Source organism: Myxocyprinus asiaticus, chromosome 2 (genome assembly GCF_019703515.2).
Source record: "Myxocyprinus asiaticus isolate MX2 ecotype Aquarium Trade chromosome 2, UBuf_Myxa_2, whole genome shotgun sequence".
In the NCBI taxonomy this organism is placed as follows: domain Eukaryota; kingdom Metazoa; phylum Chordata; class Actinopteri; order Cypriniformes; family Catostomidae; genus Myxocyprinus; species Myxocyprinus asiaticus.
Window position 1 is genome coordinate 33,690,560 of NC_059345.1, and position 16,034 is coordinate 33,706,593.

At 37.3% G+C, this 16,034-nt stretch overlaps 2 protein-coding genes across 6 annotated transcripts in view; one reads left to right on the forward strand and one right to left on the reverse strand.

Annotated features, from left to right (window-relative positions):
* The window catches only part of LOC127416409 (coronin-2B-like), a 76,404-nt gene extending 66,158 nt beyond the window's left edge, over positions 1 to 10,246 (forward strand). For all 4 annotated transcript variants that reach the window (XM_051655784.1, XM_051655793.1, XM_051655769.1 and 1 more), the window contains 8 exons: positions 227 to 391; positions 2,378 to 2,494; positions 3,211 to 3,315; positions 3,602 to 3,698; positions 3,899 to 4,011; positions 4,561 to 4,651; positions 5,018 to 5,157; positions 5,304 to 10,246. In XM_051655784.1, the coding sequence (XP_051511744.1) occupies positions 227 to 391; positions 2,378 to 2,494; positions 3,211 to 3,315; positions 3,602 to 3,698; positions 3,899 to 4,011; positions 4,561 to 4,651; positions 5,018 to 5,157; positions 5,304 to 5,459 (984 nt within the window). In that variant the 3' untranslated portion in view covers positions 5,460 to 10,246. The remainder of the gene's footprint in view (positions 1 to 226; positions 392 to 2,377; positions 2,495 to 3,210; positions 3,316 to 3,601; positions 3,699 to 3,898; positions 4,012 to 4,560; positions 4,652 to 5,017; positions 5,158 to 5,303) is intronic.
* On the reverse strand, positions 10,186 to 15,009 carry LOC127416473 (acidic leucine-rich nuclear phosphoprotein 32 family member A). Of its 2 annotated transcripts, none has more exons than XM_051655871.1 (7): positions 14,833 to 15,009; positions 12,384 to 12,533; positions 12,147 to 12,269; positions 11,144 to 11,342; positions 10,926 to 10,963; positions 10,770 to 10,824; positions 10,186 to 10,638 (listed from the first exon to the last, which is right to left on the reverse strand). In XM_051655871.1, the coding sequence occupies exons 1-7, from the start codon at positions 14,884 to 14,886 to the stop codon at positions 10,574 to 10,576; spliced, it is 684 nt and encodes a 227-aa protein (XP_051511831.1). In that variant the 5' UTR covers positions 14,887 to 15,009; the 3' UTR covers positions 10,186 to 10,573. The 2 variants fall into 2 exon arrangements, with proteins under 2 accessions (XP_051511831.1, XP_051511826.1); XM_051655866.1 differs by having other exon boundaries at positions 10,926 to 11,038; positions 14,833 to 15,000.
* Positions 15,010 to 16,034: the final 1,025 nt, after the last annotated feature.

A 16,034-nucleotide genomic window follows, 5' to 3' on the forward strand; every position in this document is an offset into this window, starting at 1 on the left:
AAAATAATATGAGATATAAAGTGAGAACACAATGATCTAAGCACCTGCAAATAACGGTCAGTCTAGAAGATCAGCTAATTGACTGACTAAATATAAGTGTAATTGTCTGCATTGTGAACACAGCCTAGCAGAAGTATATGAGTGAGAATGTATCGTATAAATGAAAGTGTCAAAGCATGAGTTATATCTGACATGTGACTCTAATGTGCTCGTTCTCTCCCTGCAGATCCTGATTTGGAATCTTGAGATTGGTGAGCCGGTGAAAATGATCGACTGCCACCCAGATGTGATCCTTTGTATGTCGTTTAACACTGAGGGAAGCCTACTGGCCACCAGCTGCAAGGATAAGAAACTCCGTGTCATCGAGCCCCGCTCTGGCAAAGTGCTACAGGTGTGAACTGTCTGGTTAATCATAGTTACAAGTTATCAAGAACATGCCTTGGTTATGTTTTACACCAAAATCAAAAGAAATAAATAAGAAAATATATTTTGCTAAATAATATTTAGCTAATAAAGCCTGTTTGCGGCAGACCTCTGCCTTCCCTACTAAGGAGGAAGCGGGAACCGGAGTGAACAATCAAGAAGACATTAATAACACAAACATAAAACTGCTTTTCAGCATAACAAAACACATGCGCGCACACAAACACCGCTCTGTGTGTCTCTTTCTCTCTCAAACTGGCGTCCCAGCTCCTCTTTATCTCTCGCCTGTTGATTGGGGCAATTCAGCGCCAGGTGTCCATCGTCACGGCCCGGCCACACCCTCCTCCTTGTCATACTGTTTTAGGAACATTAAGAGTTTTCATAACAGTGTTCATAACACAATTCCTGTAATTCTCATTACTTTAATGGCAAAAAGAAAAACAATGATATATTATTTAAACTGTAATGTAGATCTCGTTGGTATTTAATAATGAAATAACTCCAAAGGACTTCTAAAGAATAAATCTAAAAAATCATTGTATTACAGTATTTTCTCATTATATTACAGTATTTTTATTCAAATACAATTAAAAAGTTCTGTATTACACAAATGGGAATCTAATTAAATTCATTTTATATTTAAATTAATTTAATTTAAATTAATAAATCTTTATATTAATAAGAATTCTGGGGGGAAATGTGCTTAATTATCATGAAAATAATGCGAATATTAGCTTCATTTTCTTTATGCAAAAAATACATTTTATTTTTTATTTTTACATTTGAAATGTGACCTGGGCCTGTGACAGAGATATTTTTTGTGTGATTCACCTGTATGCTCAAACCAAGGACTAAAAACAAAATGTTTTTCATCAGCCTCCTTTCCAAATGGTTTCTGGTTAGAACAAAATAAAAGAACAGTTAATAACGCTCTTTTTAAAATGACAGTATTCTGCGCTAAGGGGTAGTTGAAATACCAATTGCAGCGATGCCAGATCTCACAAGAGAAGCAAGCAATCTGGTCTGGAAACACAAGCTCAAAATAAGCAACTTGCCTCAAAATAAAAAAAAATTAATAAAAAAAATAGCGATTTATCACGATAGAAATCGTTACAAGCATACAGTTAATTAACAGTTAAGTAAAATTTTAATTAAAGATCAGCTTCTGAGTCAAAACTCGGCAGCATCAAATCTGTATTTATGCATCATATTTAACAATAATTCAGTTAAGACTTGGAAACAACTGAGAAAAGTACTTTTTACATCTAATAATGTTTTCCTTGTATCTGAGTTAGCCGTGCATGTATATGAACTGTAGTAATTATACATAGTTGTTAAAAAGTCTTCACAAAATACGACATCCACAATGCACAATTATGCAAAGAAATGTGTGATGCAGCAGTTTCCTTCAGGAGCAAAGCACATGTTTCATTTTTTTGTGCAACATGAAGTGGTGTAGTTCCAAAAATATACTGTGATAAACCCTTTGGCCTTTAGTTTCATGAAAAAATTATCGGAACAAAATTAACCGGTTTCCAGCATTTAAAAAAAAACTTTTTCACCCTGGAACAATTTAAAATCACTTTGTTCTGGTTTTCGGTTACGTTCTGCTAAAAATTTTGTTTATAGCTCCGGCAGTCTCTACTCATTTTCTATAAACAAGTTGTACCTCATTGGTATGGATCTACAAAGGGGGAGACATAACATTTAACATATTAACACATTAGCCAGTTCACTAAAACACTATTCACTTTGAGAAGGAGTCTGAGTTAATATTTTGTTGTTGACTGACTCCTATGACAGAGAAGGAATGTATCCTTCATCACCATTCAATTTTAGAGGAACCAAAGATCTTCATGAATCCTGATTTTACAGATGCACTATTGAGAAAATAGTGTGCACAAGTACAATCATGAGTTTTTCAGTTATGTTTTTGTTTTATGTTGTCATGCAGGAGGCAAACTTCAAGAACCACAAAGTGAACCGTGTGGTGTTCCTAGGCAACATGAAGCGACTTCTGACGACAGGTGTGTCCCGCTGGAACACACGCCAGATTGCTCTCTGGGACCAGGTGAGAACAACCTGTGTGTGAGTGTGTGTGTGTGGGCAGGTTTAAGTGGTTTACGAGGACTTTTTTTAGGTTACAAACTGGTAATTACAAGGGTATTTTGCTATAAATGTGGTTTATGAGGACATTTCTAGTGTCCCCATAATTCAAATTGCTTAAAAACATACTAAACGATGTTTTATTGAAAATGTAAAAATGCAGAAAGTTTTTTGTGAGGGTGAGGTTTAGGGTTAGGGTTAGGGGATAGAATCTATAGTTCATACAGTATAAAATCATTATGTCTATGGAGAGTCCTCATAATGATAGCTGCACCAACATGTGTGTGTGTGTGTGTGTATGTGAGAGAGAGAGAGTGTGTGTGTGTGTGTGTGTGTATTTTCTATCTGATTAATTCCCAAAACTCAACCAGAAATACACTTTTTCCCAGATGTCTACAGTACATTGCTTAAAGATACCACCCCTCTAAAAAAAAGTATTGTTTTCTTCTCATCTTCTCCCCTGTAATTGCTGTCTGATTATCACATTCATTGTTTCAGCTAAACAGCTACACTTAACCGTAGTGGATAGAGAATATCTGTAAAGAAGATGCCCTCAACAATTAATATGTGGTGTTCTGAGAAAGCCCTGAACACTTCTCTCTTTCAGAAAAAAAAAGGCTCTTTGTGTTGTTAAGTTATTATTTGCTCTTATACTGAGTGCACTGTATCTCTCAATGACAGGATGATCTGTCCATGCCAATCATTGAAGAGGAGATTGATGGCCTGTCAGGCCTGCTTTTCCCTTTCTATGATGCAGACACACATATGCTCTACCTAGCAGGCAAGGTACACATTACCCTATAGTGATTAGTATTCCTAAATACATTTGTACTGCCCGTAAATGTATATTACATGCAGAAGTTTTTATATTATTTTGTTACATTAGCCCATAATAAGGGATTGTGATTGAATTAAACAGAAAAAAAAACATATTGATGGAACATTAGGGTATTAAATTATGATATTGCTGTTGATATTGAGTTGTTTGACCAGATAGCTATCATAGATGTTCACTTTAGAAAAGATAAAAATTGCAATTTTCTTTGAACTGACTAAGACAGTGTAATTGAAGGGTGATGGGAACATCAGGTACTATGAGTTCACCCTGGAGAAGCCCTACCTGCAGTATCTCATGGAGTTTAGGTCCCCTGCACCGCAGAAAGGGCTTGGTGAGACTACATCTACATCTATTAATGATCAGACACCAACAACCTCTGTAAAATGGTGTTGGGACTTTCCATGTATAGCCTTGTGTGGATAATAGCACTTCCATTTATTTTCTCAGTTTTTATTCTTCCTCAGTAAAGCAACTACTATATATATTGTGCTTTGATGATCCAAAAAACAAAACAAATGTGTGTTCTGACAGGAGTGATGCCGAAACACGGACTGGATGTAGGAGCGTGTGAAGTCTTCAGGTTTTATAAGTTGGTGACTCTGAAGGGCCTGATTGAGCCGATCTCTATGATCGTGCCTAGAAGGGTGAGCATAAGCACCCTGAACCCACTCCACTATTGGTTCACTTTGTCACTTATATCTAATTAACATGTTTCTGCATTTTGCATTGCAGTTTTATAAATAAATTATTGAGAACTTGATACCGTTCCACTGAAGGGTGAGAACTTTGTGCTAGACATACTTGTGTGTGTGTGTCCCTGTTTGTAGTTACAGTACTGTGCAAAAGTCTTAGGCACAAAAGAGGTTTCACATAAACATTTGTCTTAAGATGGTTTATTATATCTTCAGCTTTAGTGTGTCAATAGGAAATATAAATTGTAGACTTCCAAAAGTTCCTTTTGCAAATAGAATAGAATAGAATAGAAGAACAGGGAGCCCTGCAACAGATGGCATAACCATCATGCCAAATTTGCATAACCTGCCCAGAGCCATAACAAATTGACCAACATCTCGTGCACTCATGTTCTTAAAAAGTACACAGAGATTCCAAATAATAAAAATATTACTATACAAATATTGTAAAACTATTTGTAAAGTATTTGTATTTGTATAAAAAGCCCTATTTCCTTGCAGTCAGAGACATATCAAGAAGATATATACCCCATGACTCCTGGGACAGTACCTGCGCTTTCTGCTGATGAGTGGCTCAGTGGAATCAATCGAGGTGAAGACTCACATTCGCAGTTATTTTCAAAAAAAAAAAAAAAGCTAGTGCACTCTGCAAATTGCTTAGCTTTTAAACAGAAATAATAAGTATGAGACCTTGAGGTCATGTGATGTTAAGCTCATATGATGCTGAGACCATATATGACCAGCCAAACATTGCTCATATTATCTCGATAATCCCCTGAAATATATTTATCATGGCTGAGTGCAAAAAGCAGTTCCTACAATGGCAATCGTAACTGAGATTTCTGTTTTGTGCGCTAGGCGTCAGCGCAACGTAAACACGAATATAACTGAGTGGACTTTTAAAGGCCAGAAATTAAATGCTTGCTTGGTAAAACTGTGCTTACATGTGCACATCTAGGCCCTGTGCTCATGTCCTTGAAAGAGGGCTACAACAGACCCAATAAGCTGGTGTTCAAGGCCCCTGTGAAGGAGAAGAAGAGTGTGGCTGTCAGTGGGATTGACCTGCTGGAAAACGTGCCTCCCCGTACAGAGAATGAGGTGACTATTTTATTACCGAAGTTCTGTGAAGATTTATTATGGTTTTTGAATTGAAGGGACAACTTAACAGAGATGTGTGGGTATCATTTCTTGCAGATGATTGTATTTATTTATGTGTGTATGTGTGATAAACCTATGCTCTGTAGCTCTTGCAGATGTTCTTCAGGCAGCAGGATGAGTTGCGGCGACTGAAGGATGAACTAGCTCAGAAGGACATTAAGATACGACAGCTTGAGCTGGAGCTCAATAACATAACAAACAGCCCAAACAACAATAACAACAACAATGGTAGCAGCATTTGACATGGAATCTTTACTGTTTCTAATTATTTCCTCACCTAAAGTGACACCTACAGCACTGCTGAAACTCCACATTGGGCCTTCTTCTTCCTAACAGTCCAATGTCCTCCCGCCAAGATCCCTGAAGACCAAGCGCTTGTCTTCACTGAGCAGTGTTTCACTCTGACCCCTAGTGTTGACCCCACAGTGACCATGTGCTAAGTAGACTTTATTGGAGTATTGATTCACTAACTGTGTGAAAACTCTCCCTTCAAATGACCTTCATTCACAATATCAATCTACTTGCGGTGGATTGGTTCTTACTATATAAAGTGAAGAGTTATACAAGACTCACATATGCACCCACAGATAGTTGGGGAAGTCTCGTTTAGAGGGAGGTGCAGTTGGATATGAACAGAAAGGGCTCCTTTTCTTTATCTTTCTTAAAGGAATAGTTCACACAAAAATGAAAATTATGGTTTTAATTACTCACCTCAACATACCTGTATGACTTCCTTTTTTTTTTTGTGGAACACAAAAGGAGATTTTAGGCAGAATGAAAGCCTCAGTCACCATTTACTTTCAGTTTATGCCAAAAAAAATGCTATGAGAGTGAATGGTGACCAAGGCTAACATTCTGCCCAACATCTCCTTTTGTGTTCCACAGAGGAAAGAAAGTCATATGGGTTAAGAACAAAATGAGGGTGAGTAAATGATGAAAGAACCATCTCTTTAACCATTCTCTTTCATGTAATTGTAATCCTTTCCTCTCTTTTCTCACATATGAATGTTTACTGCAAGGCTTGTAGTCTTGCATTGGATTGGTTTTGATTTGACTTGGTACAAGCTAATAATTGCATTATCATCTCATAAGTTTAGTCTGACCTAAATTTAATTATTAGAATTATTTATTTAATACTTATTTCCTTTCCTAATAAGGAATTGGTTTAAATAGCTTAGTAAACTTCAGATAGGGTCATGGCTATTAAGACAGAGATTAAATGTATTGTGAGGCTTAAGGTCAAATATTTGAATGACTGCAAGGTCAAATAGAAATGTTTCACCCATCAAGCTGTTTTCTCATGAAAACATTAGTACTATTGTATAAGTTTGTTATGTTAGTACCCACAGTGCTGATTTAAAAAAGAATATTCAAAAACCACAGTTAACCAATACACAATAGATGATATTTATCCAATTGTCATACCCTGAATTACTGGCATACTAATTTGAGTTGGGAACTGTGGTGACTCTTGCATTGCTCTTCTTCACATTGCGCAATACACAGTAAAATATGTTCAGGTGAGTTTATAGAGGCAATTGAAATGGGTCGATAAAGCATTTAAGTTAACTAAGTGAGAGGATTTTACAGTGTGGATAATTAAGCAATGCCATAATGAATTTTAAAAGTCACACTTTGCACCTGATATACACATTAAATCTTGAATGGAATCCACTAATTGTAAAATCCAATTATGAAATTAATTAGTAATAGATGTAGTATTAGGCATGGACATGGTAATGTTATGCAGATCTGGGTAAGTAAAGTTTGAAGGGAAAGTGAGTGTACCTCTTTTCTGGCAGTTTATATTTTTGAGTTGTTCGGTTGGCATTCTGAGGTAATTTGTCAGGATTGTATCTTCTAGCCATGAATTACCCTTGCCTCCCTTGTAGTATTCAAATTACTGACCTCTTATATAAATTGCTTCTTATATTAGATCTAAATTCTCATGAAGCCCTTTCAAATGTTTGCTTGTACAGTGGAGAAATTCCTTGTGGGCAAATGTATTATGCCACAAAATACAGGTGCAGTCATGCTCTTTAAATCATGCTCCTCTGTAAAGGTTACCCTATTAATTATAATCAGAACACCTTTATTGTGCCCTTATAAGACAAACTGAAAGCCATGAACAAACTTGCAGCTAATCTTTAAACATTTAATGGACAAGCTGTGACCAGGATTTCAGCTTTTAAAATGAAGATATCCCTGCTATAATATGGTGATCACTTCATTGTTCAATCAACCAGTAATTAAAAGCCCTCAGACCTTAAAGGAACAGTTCACACAAAAATGGAAATTCTCTCATCACTGACTCACCCTCATGCCACCCCAGATGTGTATGACTTTCTTTCTAGAAGAATATCTCAGCTCTGTAGGTCTATACAATGCAAGTGAATGGGTACCAAAATTTTGAAGCTCCAAAATGCACATTTAGGCAGCATAAAAGTAATCCATGAGACTCCAGTGGTTAAATCCATATCTTCAGAAGCAATATGATACAGTAGGTGTGGGTGAGAAACAGATACCTATTTAAGTCTTTTTTCCCCGTAAATTCACTTCCCTTCCCAGTAGGTGGCGATATGCACGAAGCATGTGAATCGGCAAAAACAAAAGAAGAAGAATGTGAAAGTTGAGATTGATAGTATAAATTGACTTAAATATTGATCTGTTTCTCACCCACACCTATTATATCACTTCAGAAGACGGATTAAACCACTGGAGTCATATGAATTACTTTTATGCTGCCTTTATGTGCTTTTTGGACCTTCAAAGTTCTAGCTACAATTCACTTGCTTTGTAAGGACCTACATAGCTGAAAAATTCTTCTAAAAATCTTAATTTGTGTTCAGCAGAAGAAAGAAAGGCACACACATCTGGGATGGCATGAAGGTGAGTAAATGATGAGAGAATTTTCATTTTTGGGTGAACTGTTCCTTTAAATTTGGTGTTTCGTCGCATTGGCAAGATTTCAGACTTTTGAGATGCCACAGCATGGAAAGCAAGTTGGTTTACCTTTGAATACAGCCAGTGAGTTTGAGATTTTCTTACTGTAACTATTTAATGAAAAAAACTATGAACCTCAAGCTTTGTAAATATTTTGCCTCATAAAACAATAACGCAAACACCTGTGAGCTCCAGTTTCCTTTTTGCACAGCCCAATCTTGTTTTGTTTTTTGAGGGAGAAAGTGCACTTCAAGAAGTCTGACATTAGGGGGCAGTAAAGCCACAGTCTTTGACAGAGCATAGGCGTACACTTGCCATGGATCAGCCACTGCACAGAATCCAACATAGCAACATCAGAGCATTTCTGACAAAATACAAACAGTGCAGGGGAGACAGCGGGTAATACCAATATCCTAGCGGCTGGCATATTTAGCAGACTTCAAACCCTGTACATGAATGGGCCAATGAGGATAGTTCACTCACTGCACAGATAATTATTTATGGCCCTTAAACATGATTCTGAGCTGTAGAATCCAAATTCTCTTGGGCCTTATAATACATAGTGTATAATTTTTGGTGCAGAGGTGAGGGGGAATATTAATTTAGACGTTCACAGTGTGAGGTGTCTGAATATCAGCAGTACTCGGGCCCTTTATTTGATGTCAGAGAAGACACACTGCTTACACAAGCACAATTATTGACAACATACTTTGTACTGACAGTATTGACCTGAAGAATTATGAGGCAAGACATTAGGCTTTGATTAAAATTAAGTACATTAATAGGTAACCACTACTTTGTTTCACTATTTATTATGAATAACAGTCTGACTACAGTATGCGTCACATTTAACATGAGGTAATTGCATGCAAAGTAATAATAATAAATAAAAAGAAAAAACCTTCCCGAGGAGGAACACTATAATGTTAGGAGTTGAATGTACTCAAATAGTACATAGAAACCCATTGTCTTGACTCACTGTAGGATACTTAATTTAACTGTTCATCAGGAAATTATGGCAAGGCAATTCACATAGGCTGAGGCTTCCTGTCCACATAGTATATTAGAGACACTTCAGTTTTTAACACTGTATGCAATGCTTTCATATTCAAGTTAATAAAGCACATGCTTATACAGTAAATATTCATTTAAACAAAAATGCTGACTTTAATTAATTTGAATTCATGTTATTCTTCTTTTTAATAAAATGTTCAATCAAAATGAGCTGACAACTGGATACAGCTCAGTTCAAATTATGTATGCTTTCTATTTAAATAATCAGCATGTTGCTTGTGAACATTTACATAATATCCAGTTATGTACCATAAAAAATATGCAAGCTATTTTCCCCTGAGCTTCACAATGCAGTTTCACTTTATAATCTTAAATTAACCCAAAATTTCAGTGGTGAGATTATATACACTAGCCACCTCTTAACAAGACTCAATACATAATCTATTGACTAATTGTGTAATCATGTCTTATTACAATCTCATTACAATATGTGGATTTTCTGTGGCCATAAATATAGAAGCTGTCTGTTAGAACAGACATATTTAAAATTACAATACAGCTGCTTGTGTTTTCATTCATTTTATTACAGTTAATGGTTACAACTGAGATTATTTGTGAAAATGTCTGCCATTATCAAAGGGAATCAGAAAAAAAATATATTTGGTCATTATTTACAAAGAACATGAAACCTCTTAACTATCCACACAAAAGGGAGAAGGGGTTTAGGACTCATTTGACAAGGGCAGACATTCGGCTCTGAACATTAAAAAATAAAATAAGTCACATTGAGAGGTCGAACTGTGCATGTCCAAGCAGACATCATGATCTTCATGCCTAAACAGCACATTGGTGGTGCATGGTGGTGATGATAACGATTATGATAAAAACACCAAAGAAACGCAATACACAAATCAAATATGCGATAAAAAAGTGGGTTAGAAAATGTTCTTCCTTGAAATCCAGTAGTCAACTTTAAAACAGAGTCAGAGTCAGCCATGCACTTCTAAAAGGTTTTTGGTTGTTTTTTTTTTTTTGTTGTTTTTTTTTTTGTTTTTTTTAATACATAAGTCATCACCAGCATTTAGGCATCAACAGTAAAGAGAGGGGAAAATTACAAAGAGTATACTGGTCTTTTTGTTTCCAACAATAAATTTCCACACGGTGTTGTCAGCCACTTGAAAAGCTTTTGGAGAAAATTAAGGGAATCAAACTGAAAAGTACAAACCAAACCAAAAGAAAACAACAACAACAAAAAAAGCTAAAAACAAATATTTAAACATATCCTTGTTTATACTAACCCCACCCTCTACCATTTGAATACCTCCCCAAACCATCGCAGAGTGACAATAGGACAGATATACAGGGGTTAAACGGTCAGATCACAATGGGGAGTGCATGTTCAATCATCATCTTCCTCTCCCTCCTCATCCGGCTCTCTTTTCCTCTTCTGACCCCGCTCCTCCTCTGTAAACACAACAAAAATACCCAATTAATTATTTAATTTATTTAGCTTTCCAATCACACTGCAATAGCCACTCACAGGTGGTAAAACTTTAACTGTAGTCATGAAAAATGACAGGAGACCATTCACTTACCAAAGTCTTCCTCATCATCTACCTCTCCGTCATTTAACTCCTCTTCCTCCTCTTCCTAAAAATAAGAGAATAGGGGTATTAGTCTATACCATGTACGGTATTGCTTGTTTGTATCCAAAAAAACAAAAACAAAAAAACACGTTTCCTTGCATTTACCTCTCCACTGAGGTCTTCCTCTTCCTCCTCTTCTCCCTCTTCCTCATCATCCTCCTCTCCTTCCTCTTCATCTTCTGGAGCTGCATCTTCATCATATTCCTCCTCTTCTCCCTCTGTAGACAAAATTGGGTCAATGACAACTGAATTCAAATCATCCTTTGGACGATATTGTGAATGAGTCCAGACTGAGGTGCCAATGAGACCCTTGAGAAACATACCATCTTCATCATCATCATCATCATCTAGCCCTTCAACATAAGCTTCAGCATCAGAGTCTGGTGCTTCTTTATCTTCTTTGTCATATCCATCTAGGTATATCAACTGAGGGAGCAGCTTGAAAACATTTTCCCTGTAGTCATTCAGGTTCGTTACCTCACAGTTGAACAAGTCTAAACTTTTGAGGCTTTCCAATTTTTTCTGGAAAAAGACAGGAAGTCAAACAAATTAAACGCAATATATATAACTGCTTGATTACCAAAATGTATAGGGTCATTAAAGACCCCTTTTTTTTGCACTTACATAAATCATATTTTTATGATTATTTCCATCACAGGATAGACATCTTTTTATTACAAGACAACCGAGTAATATATTCACACAAATGACTACTATATAACCTTGATTTTCTGTGTGACAATGGTGAATTATCAGTATACCTTATGCAAGATTACATACATATTATACATGATATTTTACATTTGATGAAAGCAACGTGGAAGTAAACTATAGCAAGTGTAACACATGAACAGTATGATTTGACCATTTGGGAGTACTACTGAAATTATGCAAGTTTTACATCTATTTAGATTCAAAAATACATATGTGTAGCTTTTGTGTCAGTCAGCCAGTTGCGTCTCATGACATTTCAGTGTGGAAGTAAAGAATCTTGTTCTATATTTGTTGCATCATCTCTTTCATAAATATGAAAATTAAACATTAAAATATATCAGAATATATTCTATTTATTTATCTTCTCATTATCTTAAAAAATAAATTGAAAAATTAGACACTATATGGGCATTTTGTAGATCCATTTGTGTTAGATACATGCCAGGTCTTTAAAAACTTAGTAATAATTTGGCGAAACACCCATGCATTTAAGGTTTAAATAGAAAGAAGTATGAAAGGTGTCATTCAAGAATATTATTACTAGTGTTAAGCATCTTAAATTACCAGTAAGTAAGTAGAAATATACAAGCAGTTCACAAACTCATGGCTTACCAGGGGTTCGATGGTGCTGAGGTCTTTAATTTTGTTGCCACTGAGGTTGAGATGGGTGAGGCTGGGACACTTCTCTGCCAGTACCTCCAGACCCCCTGAGATTCTGTTATCGCTAAGCTCGAGCTGTGGAGAACACGATTCAGCACAGTATCAATAAGACCGTGCAAAACTACCCAGGGTACCAAAAATATTTTTTTTAAATACTTTTTAACTAGAGAAAATAAAACTAGATATTACCTTTTTGAGTTTGTTAAGCTTTGACAAATTGGCAACTGATGTTAAGCCTACGTTGATTGTGCTTAAAAATTCAAGTTCCTCAAACTCATCAGTGAGGCCCTCAATTTTACCCTCATTTGACCGACAGTTGTCAAGCACAAGCTCTTTCACCTGGTAAAAAGGCACATGAAATGAAATTACTGAACACAACATTTATTAACACAACAGTCTGTATGTGTGTGCAACTCCCACCCACAGGGAGTTCATAAGGTGGACAAGGTGGTTAATGTGGCTTAATTTCAATCACATATCAAACCCTGCCAAGAGCACAGTATACATTTGTGTATGTTGCTCCACCAGAACATTGTCAAAAATATAGTCATTGTTGGGGAAACAAAACTGGTTAAGATGGTTAGCATTCTTCCAGATAGCACAGGTTCATCTCTAAGATGTCTGATTTTGATCTTTTCATCTGGAAACATCACATTCTTATAAACATCTGCTAAACATCTTTTAAAAAATACATTCTAAATCAGAAACATCTCAAAGACGTCGAATGAAGGTCTTATAGACATCTGAGACATGCTTATTGACATACGTCTTATAGACCTATTGCAGATGAGCAAACAACGTAAAAGATACGTCTTCTAGATGTAAACACACACATCAAATTGACCTCTGGGTGATGTACTTTTGCTATCAGGGCTGATATGCTATAACAAAACAAATGGAAATGGAGTAAGATGAATACGTTAATAAGTGTTTAGATGATAAAAGATCAATTGCACGAATTCGTGTGGCCAGGATCAAATCAGTTTTTAAAGTTCAGTTCACCATGAGATACGGGAGCATGTTTCAGTGCTTTGCCGCGCTTAAATGACCAAATCTCACACTTGACTCCCACACCGTTTAGCCCATACAACAAAATGGCTGACTCCGCAACAAGCGGCGTACATCGCTTTCCTGTGGTTAGAGTGTTTTACTATAGTGTTTGCATGCTCAAACGGCAAACAAAAGACGCGTAAACGATAGGCTAGGTGTTACACTAAATGCATTACATTGTCTTGGAAGAGCAAAGACACGAGGACGGACCTAAGAACTCAAGAGTAGGAGGGGCAGAAAGGCGCATGATAATGCAACCGAGTGGCTCTTTGAGCGAAAAATGTCGACTTTTGTGCCATAAAACTGACATTTTCGGCTCCATACGCGCTCGACTTTCGATAACCAACGGTTCTGGGCCAAACAAAAGGACTGAGGCGGCAGCAGTGCTTTTCCACTCGATTAAATGCCGTGCGTCTTTGTTGCTGGTTAAAATGGCGGCGTGTCCTAGATCTTAAACTAGAGCAGCGCAGCTTCAAGTTGCGTCGCGCTCACACAAGCGCCCAGTGCATGGCAATACCAAGCAGAGCCATACGACTGAAAAGCTCTTTATACCGCCAGTGGAAACACGCCGAGAGGACATAGCAGCTCGGCCATGACACTTTATTTACAAGTTATAACATAATTGATTTAGGTATGCGTAAAGGGGCAATTACAGGGACCCTGATAATGTTGCACTGAATTCATCAGATAACGTAGTTGGATAAACATGCTCACAAAAACACCGAGGTTAAGGCACAGGGTGCTGATTTTGTATTTGCATTTTGTCGATGTCGTCGACATATAATGTAGTTTACAATAGGATTGGGCACCTTTACGCAACTAGATATGCCTTGGCACGATTCCTTAAACCACGATTGAACAACAAATTTCGCCTCTCAAAGCGGTGAATATTAATAACGTTACAAAACAGCACGGTAAGACACCAACGGAGTATTTATGCAACTTTAAGAACTGTAAATGCTTTCGATGGAAATTAAATCAGTTTAAAAAAAAAAAAAAAAAACATGGAGCAGCAGCCACGAATTATTGTTGGCTTGTCAGGTTATCATAAGCCATCTGTCAACTCGTCTGCAAAGCAATTCGCAAATTTTGTCCCACAACAAGTTACTGAAGTGGCCAACGACCCCCTGTGACTAGCTAGTATGAATGTTGGTTTGAAAATGGATGTAAGAAAGTGTGTGATAAGCATGAACTGACTGGAGGCTACTTTTGCAGCACTGAGGATGCAAAGGAAAAGGGCGCGTTCAGGGGCTACAAAGTTACAAATATGGCTTCTCACGCCGCTTCCCTTGTTTATACACAATACATTGGGGCTCTCATAGTTTCCAAGCAGAATATTAAATCAAAAAGGCCTATCAAAAGTAAAACAAATTAAGTAAAACAGTTAAACTCGCGGTCCATATTTTGCTATACCGCGATAACAAAATTCAAGGGTCTAGGCTTGTAAGAAAGTCGCCGCAAACTTTTCATTCAAGGCATCATCAACTTGACGCGTGCACATCTACCGTTGTCCATCCACGCAGCACAACTACTCTAACCAACACTTTTAATATAACGCTATCACTCGGGAGGTAATAAAGATGCTTACGTCTGATGGCGTTCGGTTCCGCAACTCCAGGTGAATTCTCTTTTTCATATCCATTTTGCTGGCCTCTAAATGAGTGATTTAAACCAAAGAGCGCAGTTAGACTTGGGAGTCTTTGCTGCACATTCAGCTATAGCCTCTTAAACTAGCTGTTGCGAGTCTCACAAACTTGATGCCTCAGTGGGTGGGAGTTGGGTGTGGGATTGTCGTCACCGGCGACCAATTAGAGAGGCGGATTGAAATGTGAACACGCATACAACCAGCGCGGCGACCAATCAGAGCTCGATCAGAAACTGGGTGGGGCTACAGGAACAGTTAGGTTGATCCAGCGAATCTGTTTTAGGGTGACATCTATGCGATAAAATCAACCGAACTGTCGAAGGCGCCAGAGACTTAAAAAAAGGGTATAGCTTGTATGGTTTTCAGTGGTTCATCTACACTTAGATTTATAGTAATGCAAATAAAAAATAATATCTTTCAAAACAGTTTAAAATTAACCGACGTGCTGGTAAGAATAATATGCAACAGTCATGTGACGACGGCTGTAAACACTAAACCTTTAGTGCAAACTATTGCCTTCTGTCTTTACAAGCAAGTAGTTTCTTGGCGGGTAATACAGAGTCACTTTGGACTGATGGAAGAACATGAGGAAAACACGACCCCTCCCCCTTTAGAGAGTCGGCTCAGGAGGGAATGCACGGTGGCAACCACCGACCAAAATCTTTATTACTTTTCTTTTAGTTTATACAATGAATGAACATGTTCTGGGTATGAATAGCACGCCGCATGTAACAACAAGGGGACTTTCAGCCGTTGAAAGTTTTTAACTGATCAGCGCTATAGGTTGATTTGTTAAATCCTTATTTAAATGCTCCTATGTAAATAAATTTTTTGTAGCTCTGAATGGCCGATTACGTGACATAAAACAGCGAAATATCTATAATAAGAGAAGTTGTGCTATGATGAAATCGATTTCGTAGATTATTTATCACAATAACTTCTTGTTAGTGCTGCACACCCCCCTCCCCCTCCCGCACAAGTTACCAGTATCCACTGGTCTTATTAAAAACAAGTTTGTCACTGCATTTGACTGCCACATCGCACACACCAACCACGAGCCCACGCGTTTTCCTACAGTTCAAACCAGCCAATCACATTTCAGGGGGAGCATTCACTTCCGCTTCTCGCTTTGACTATTGTTGTTG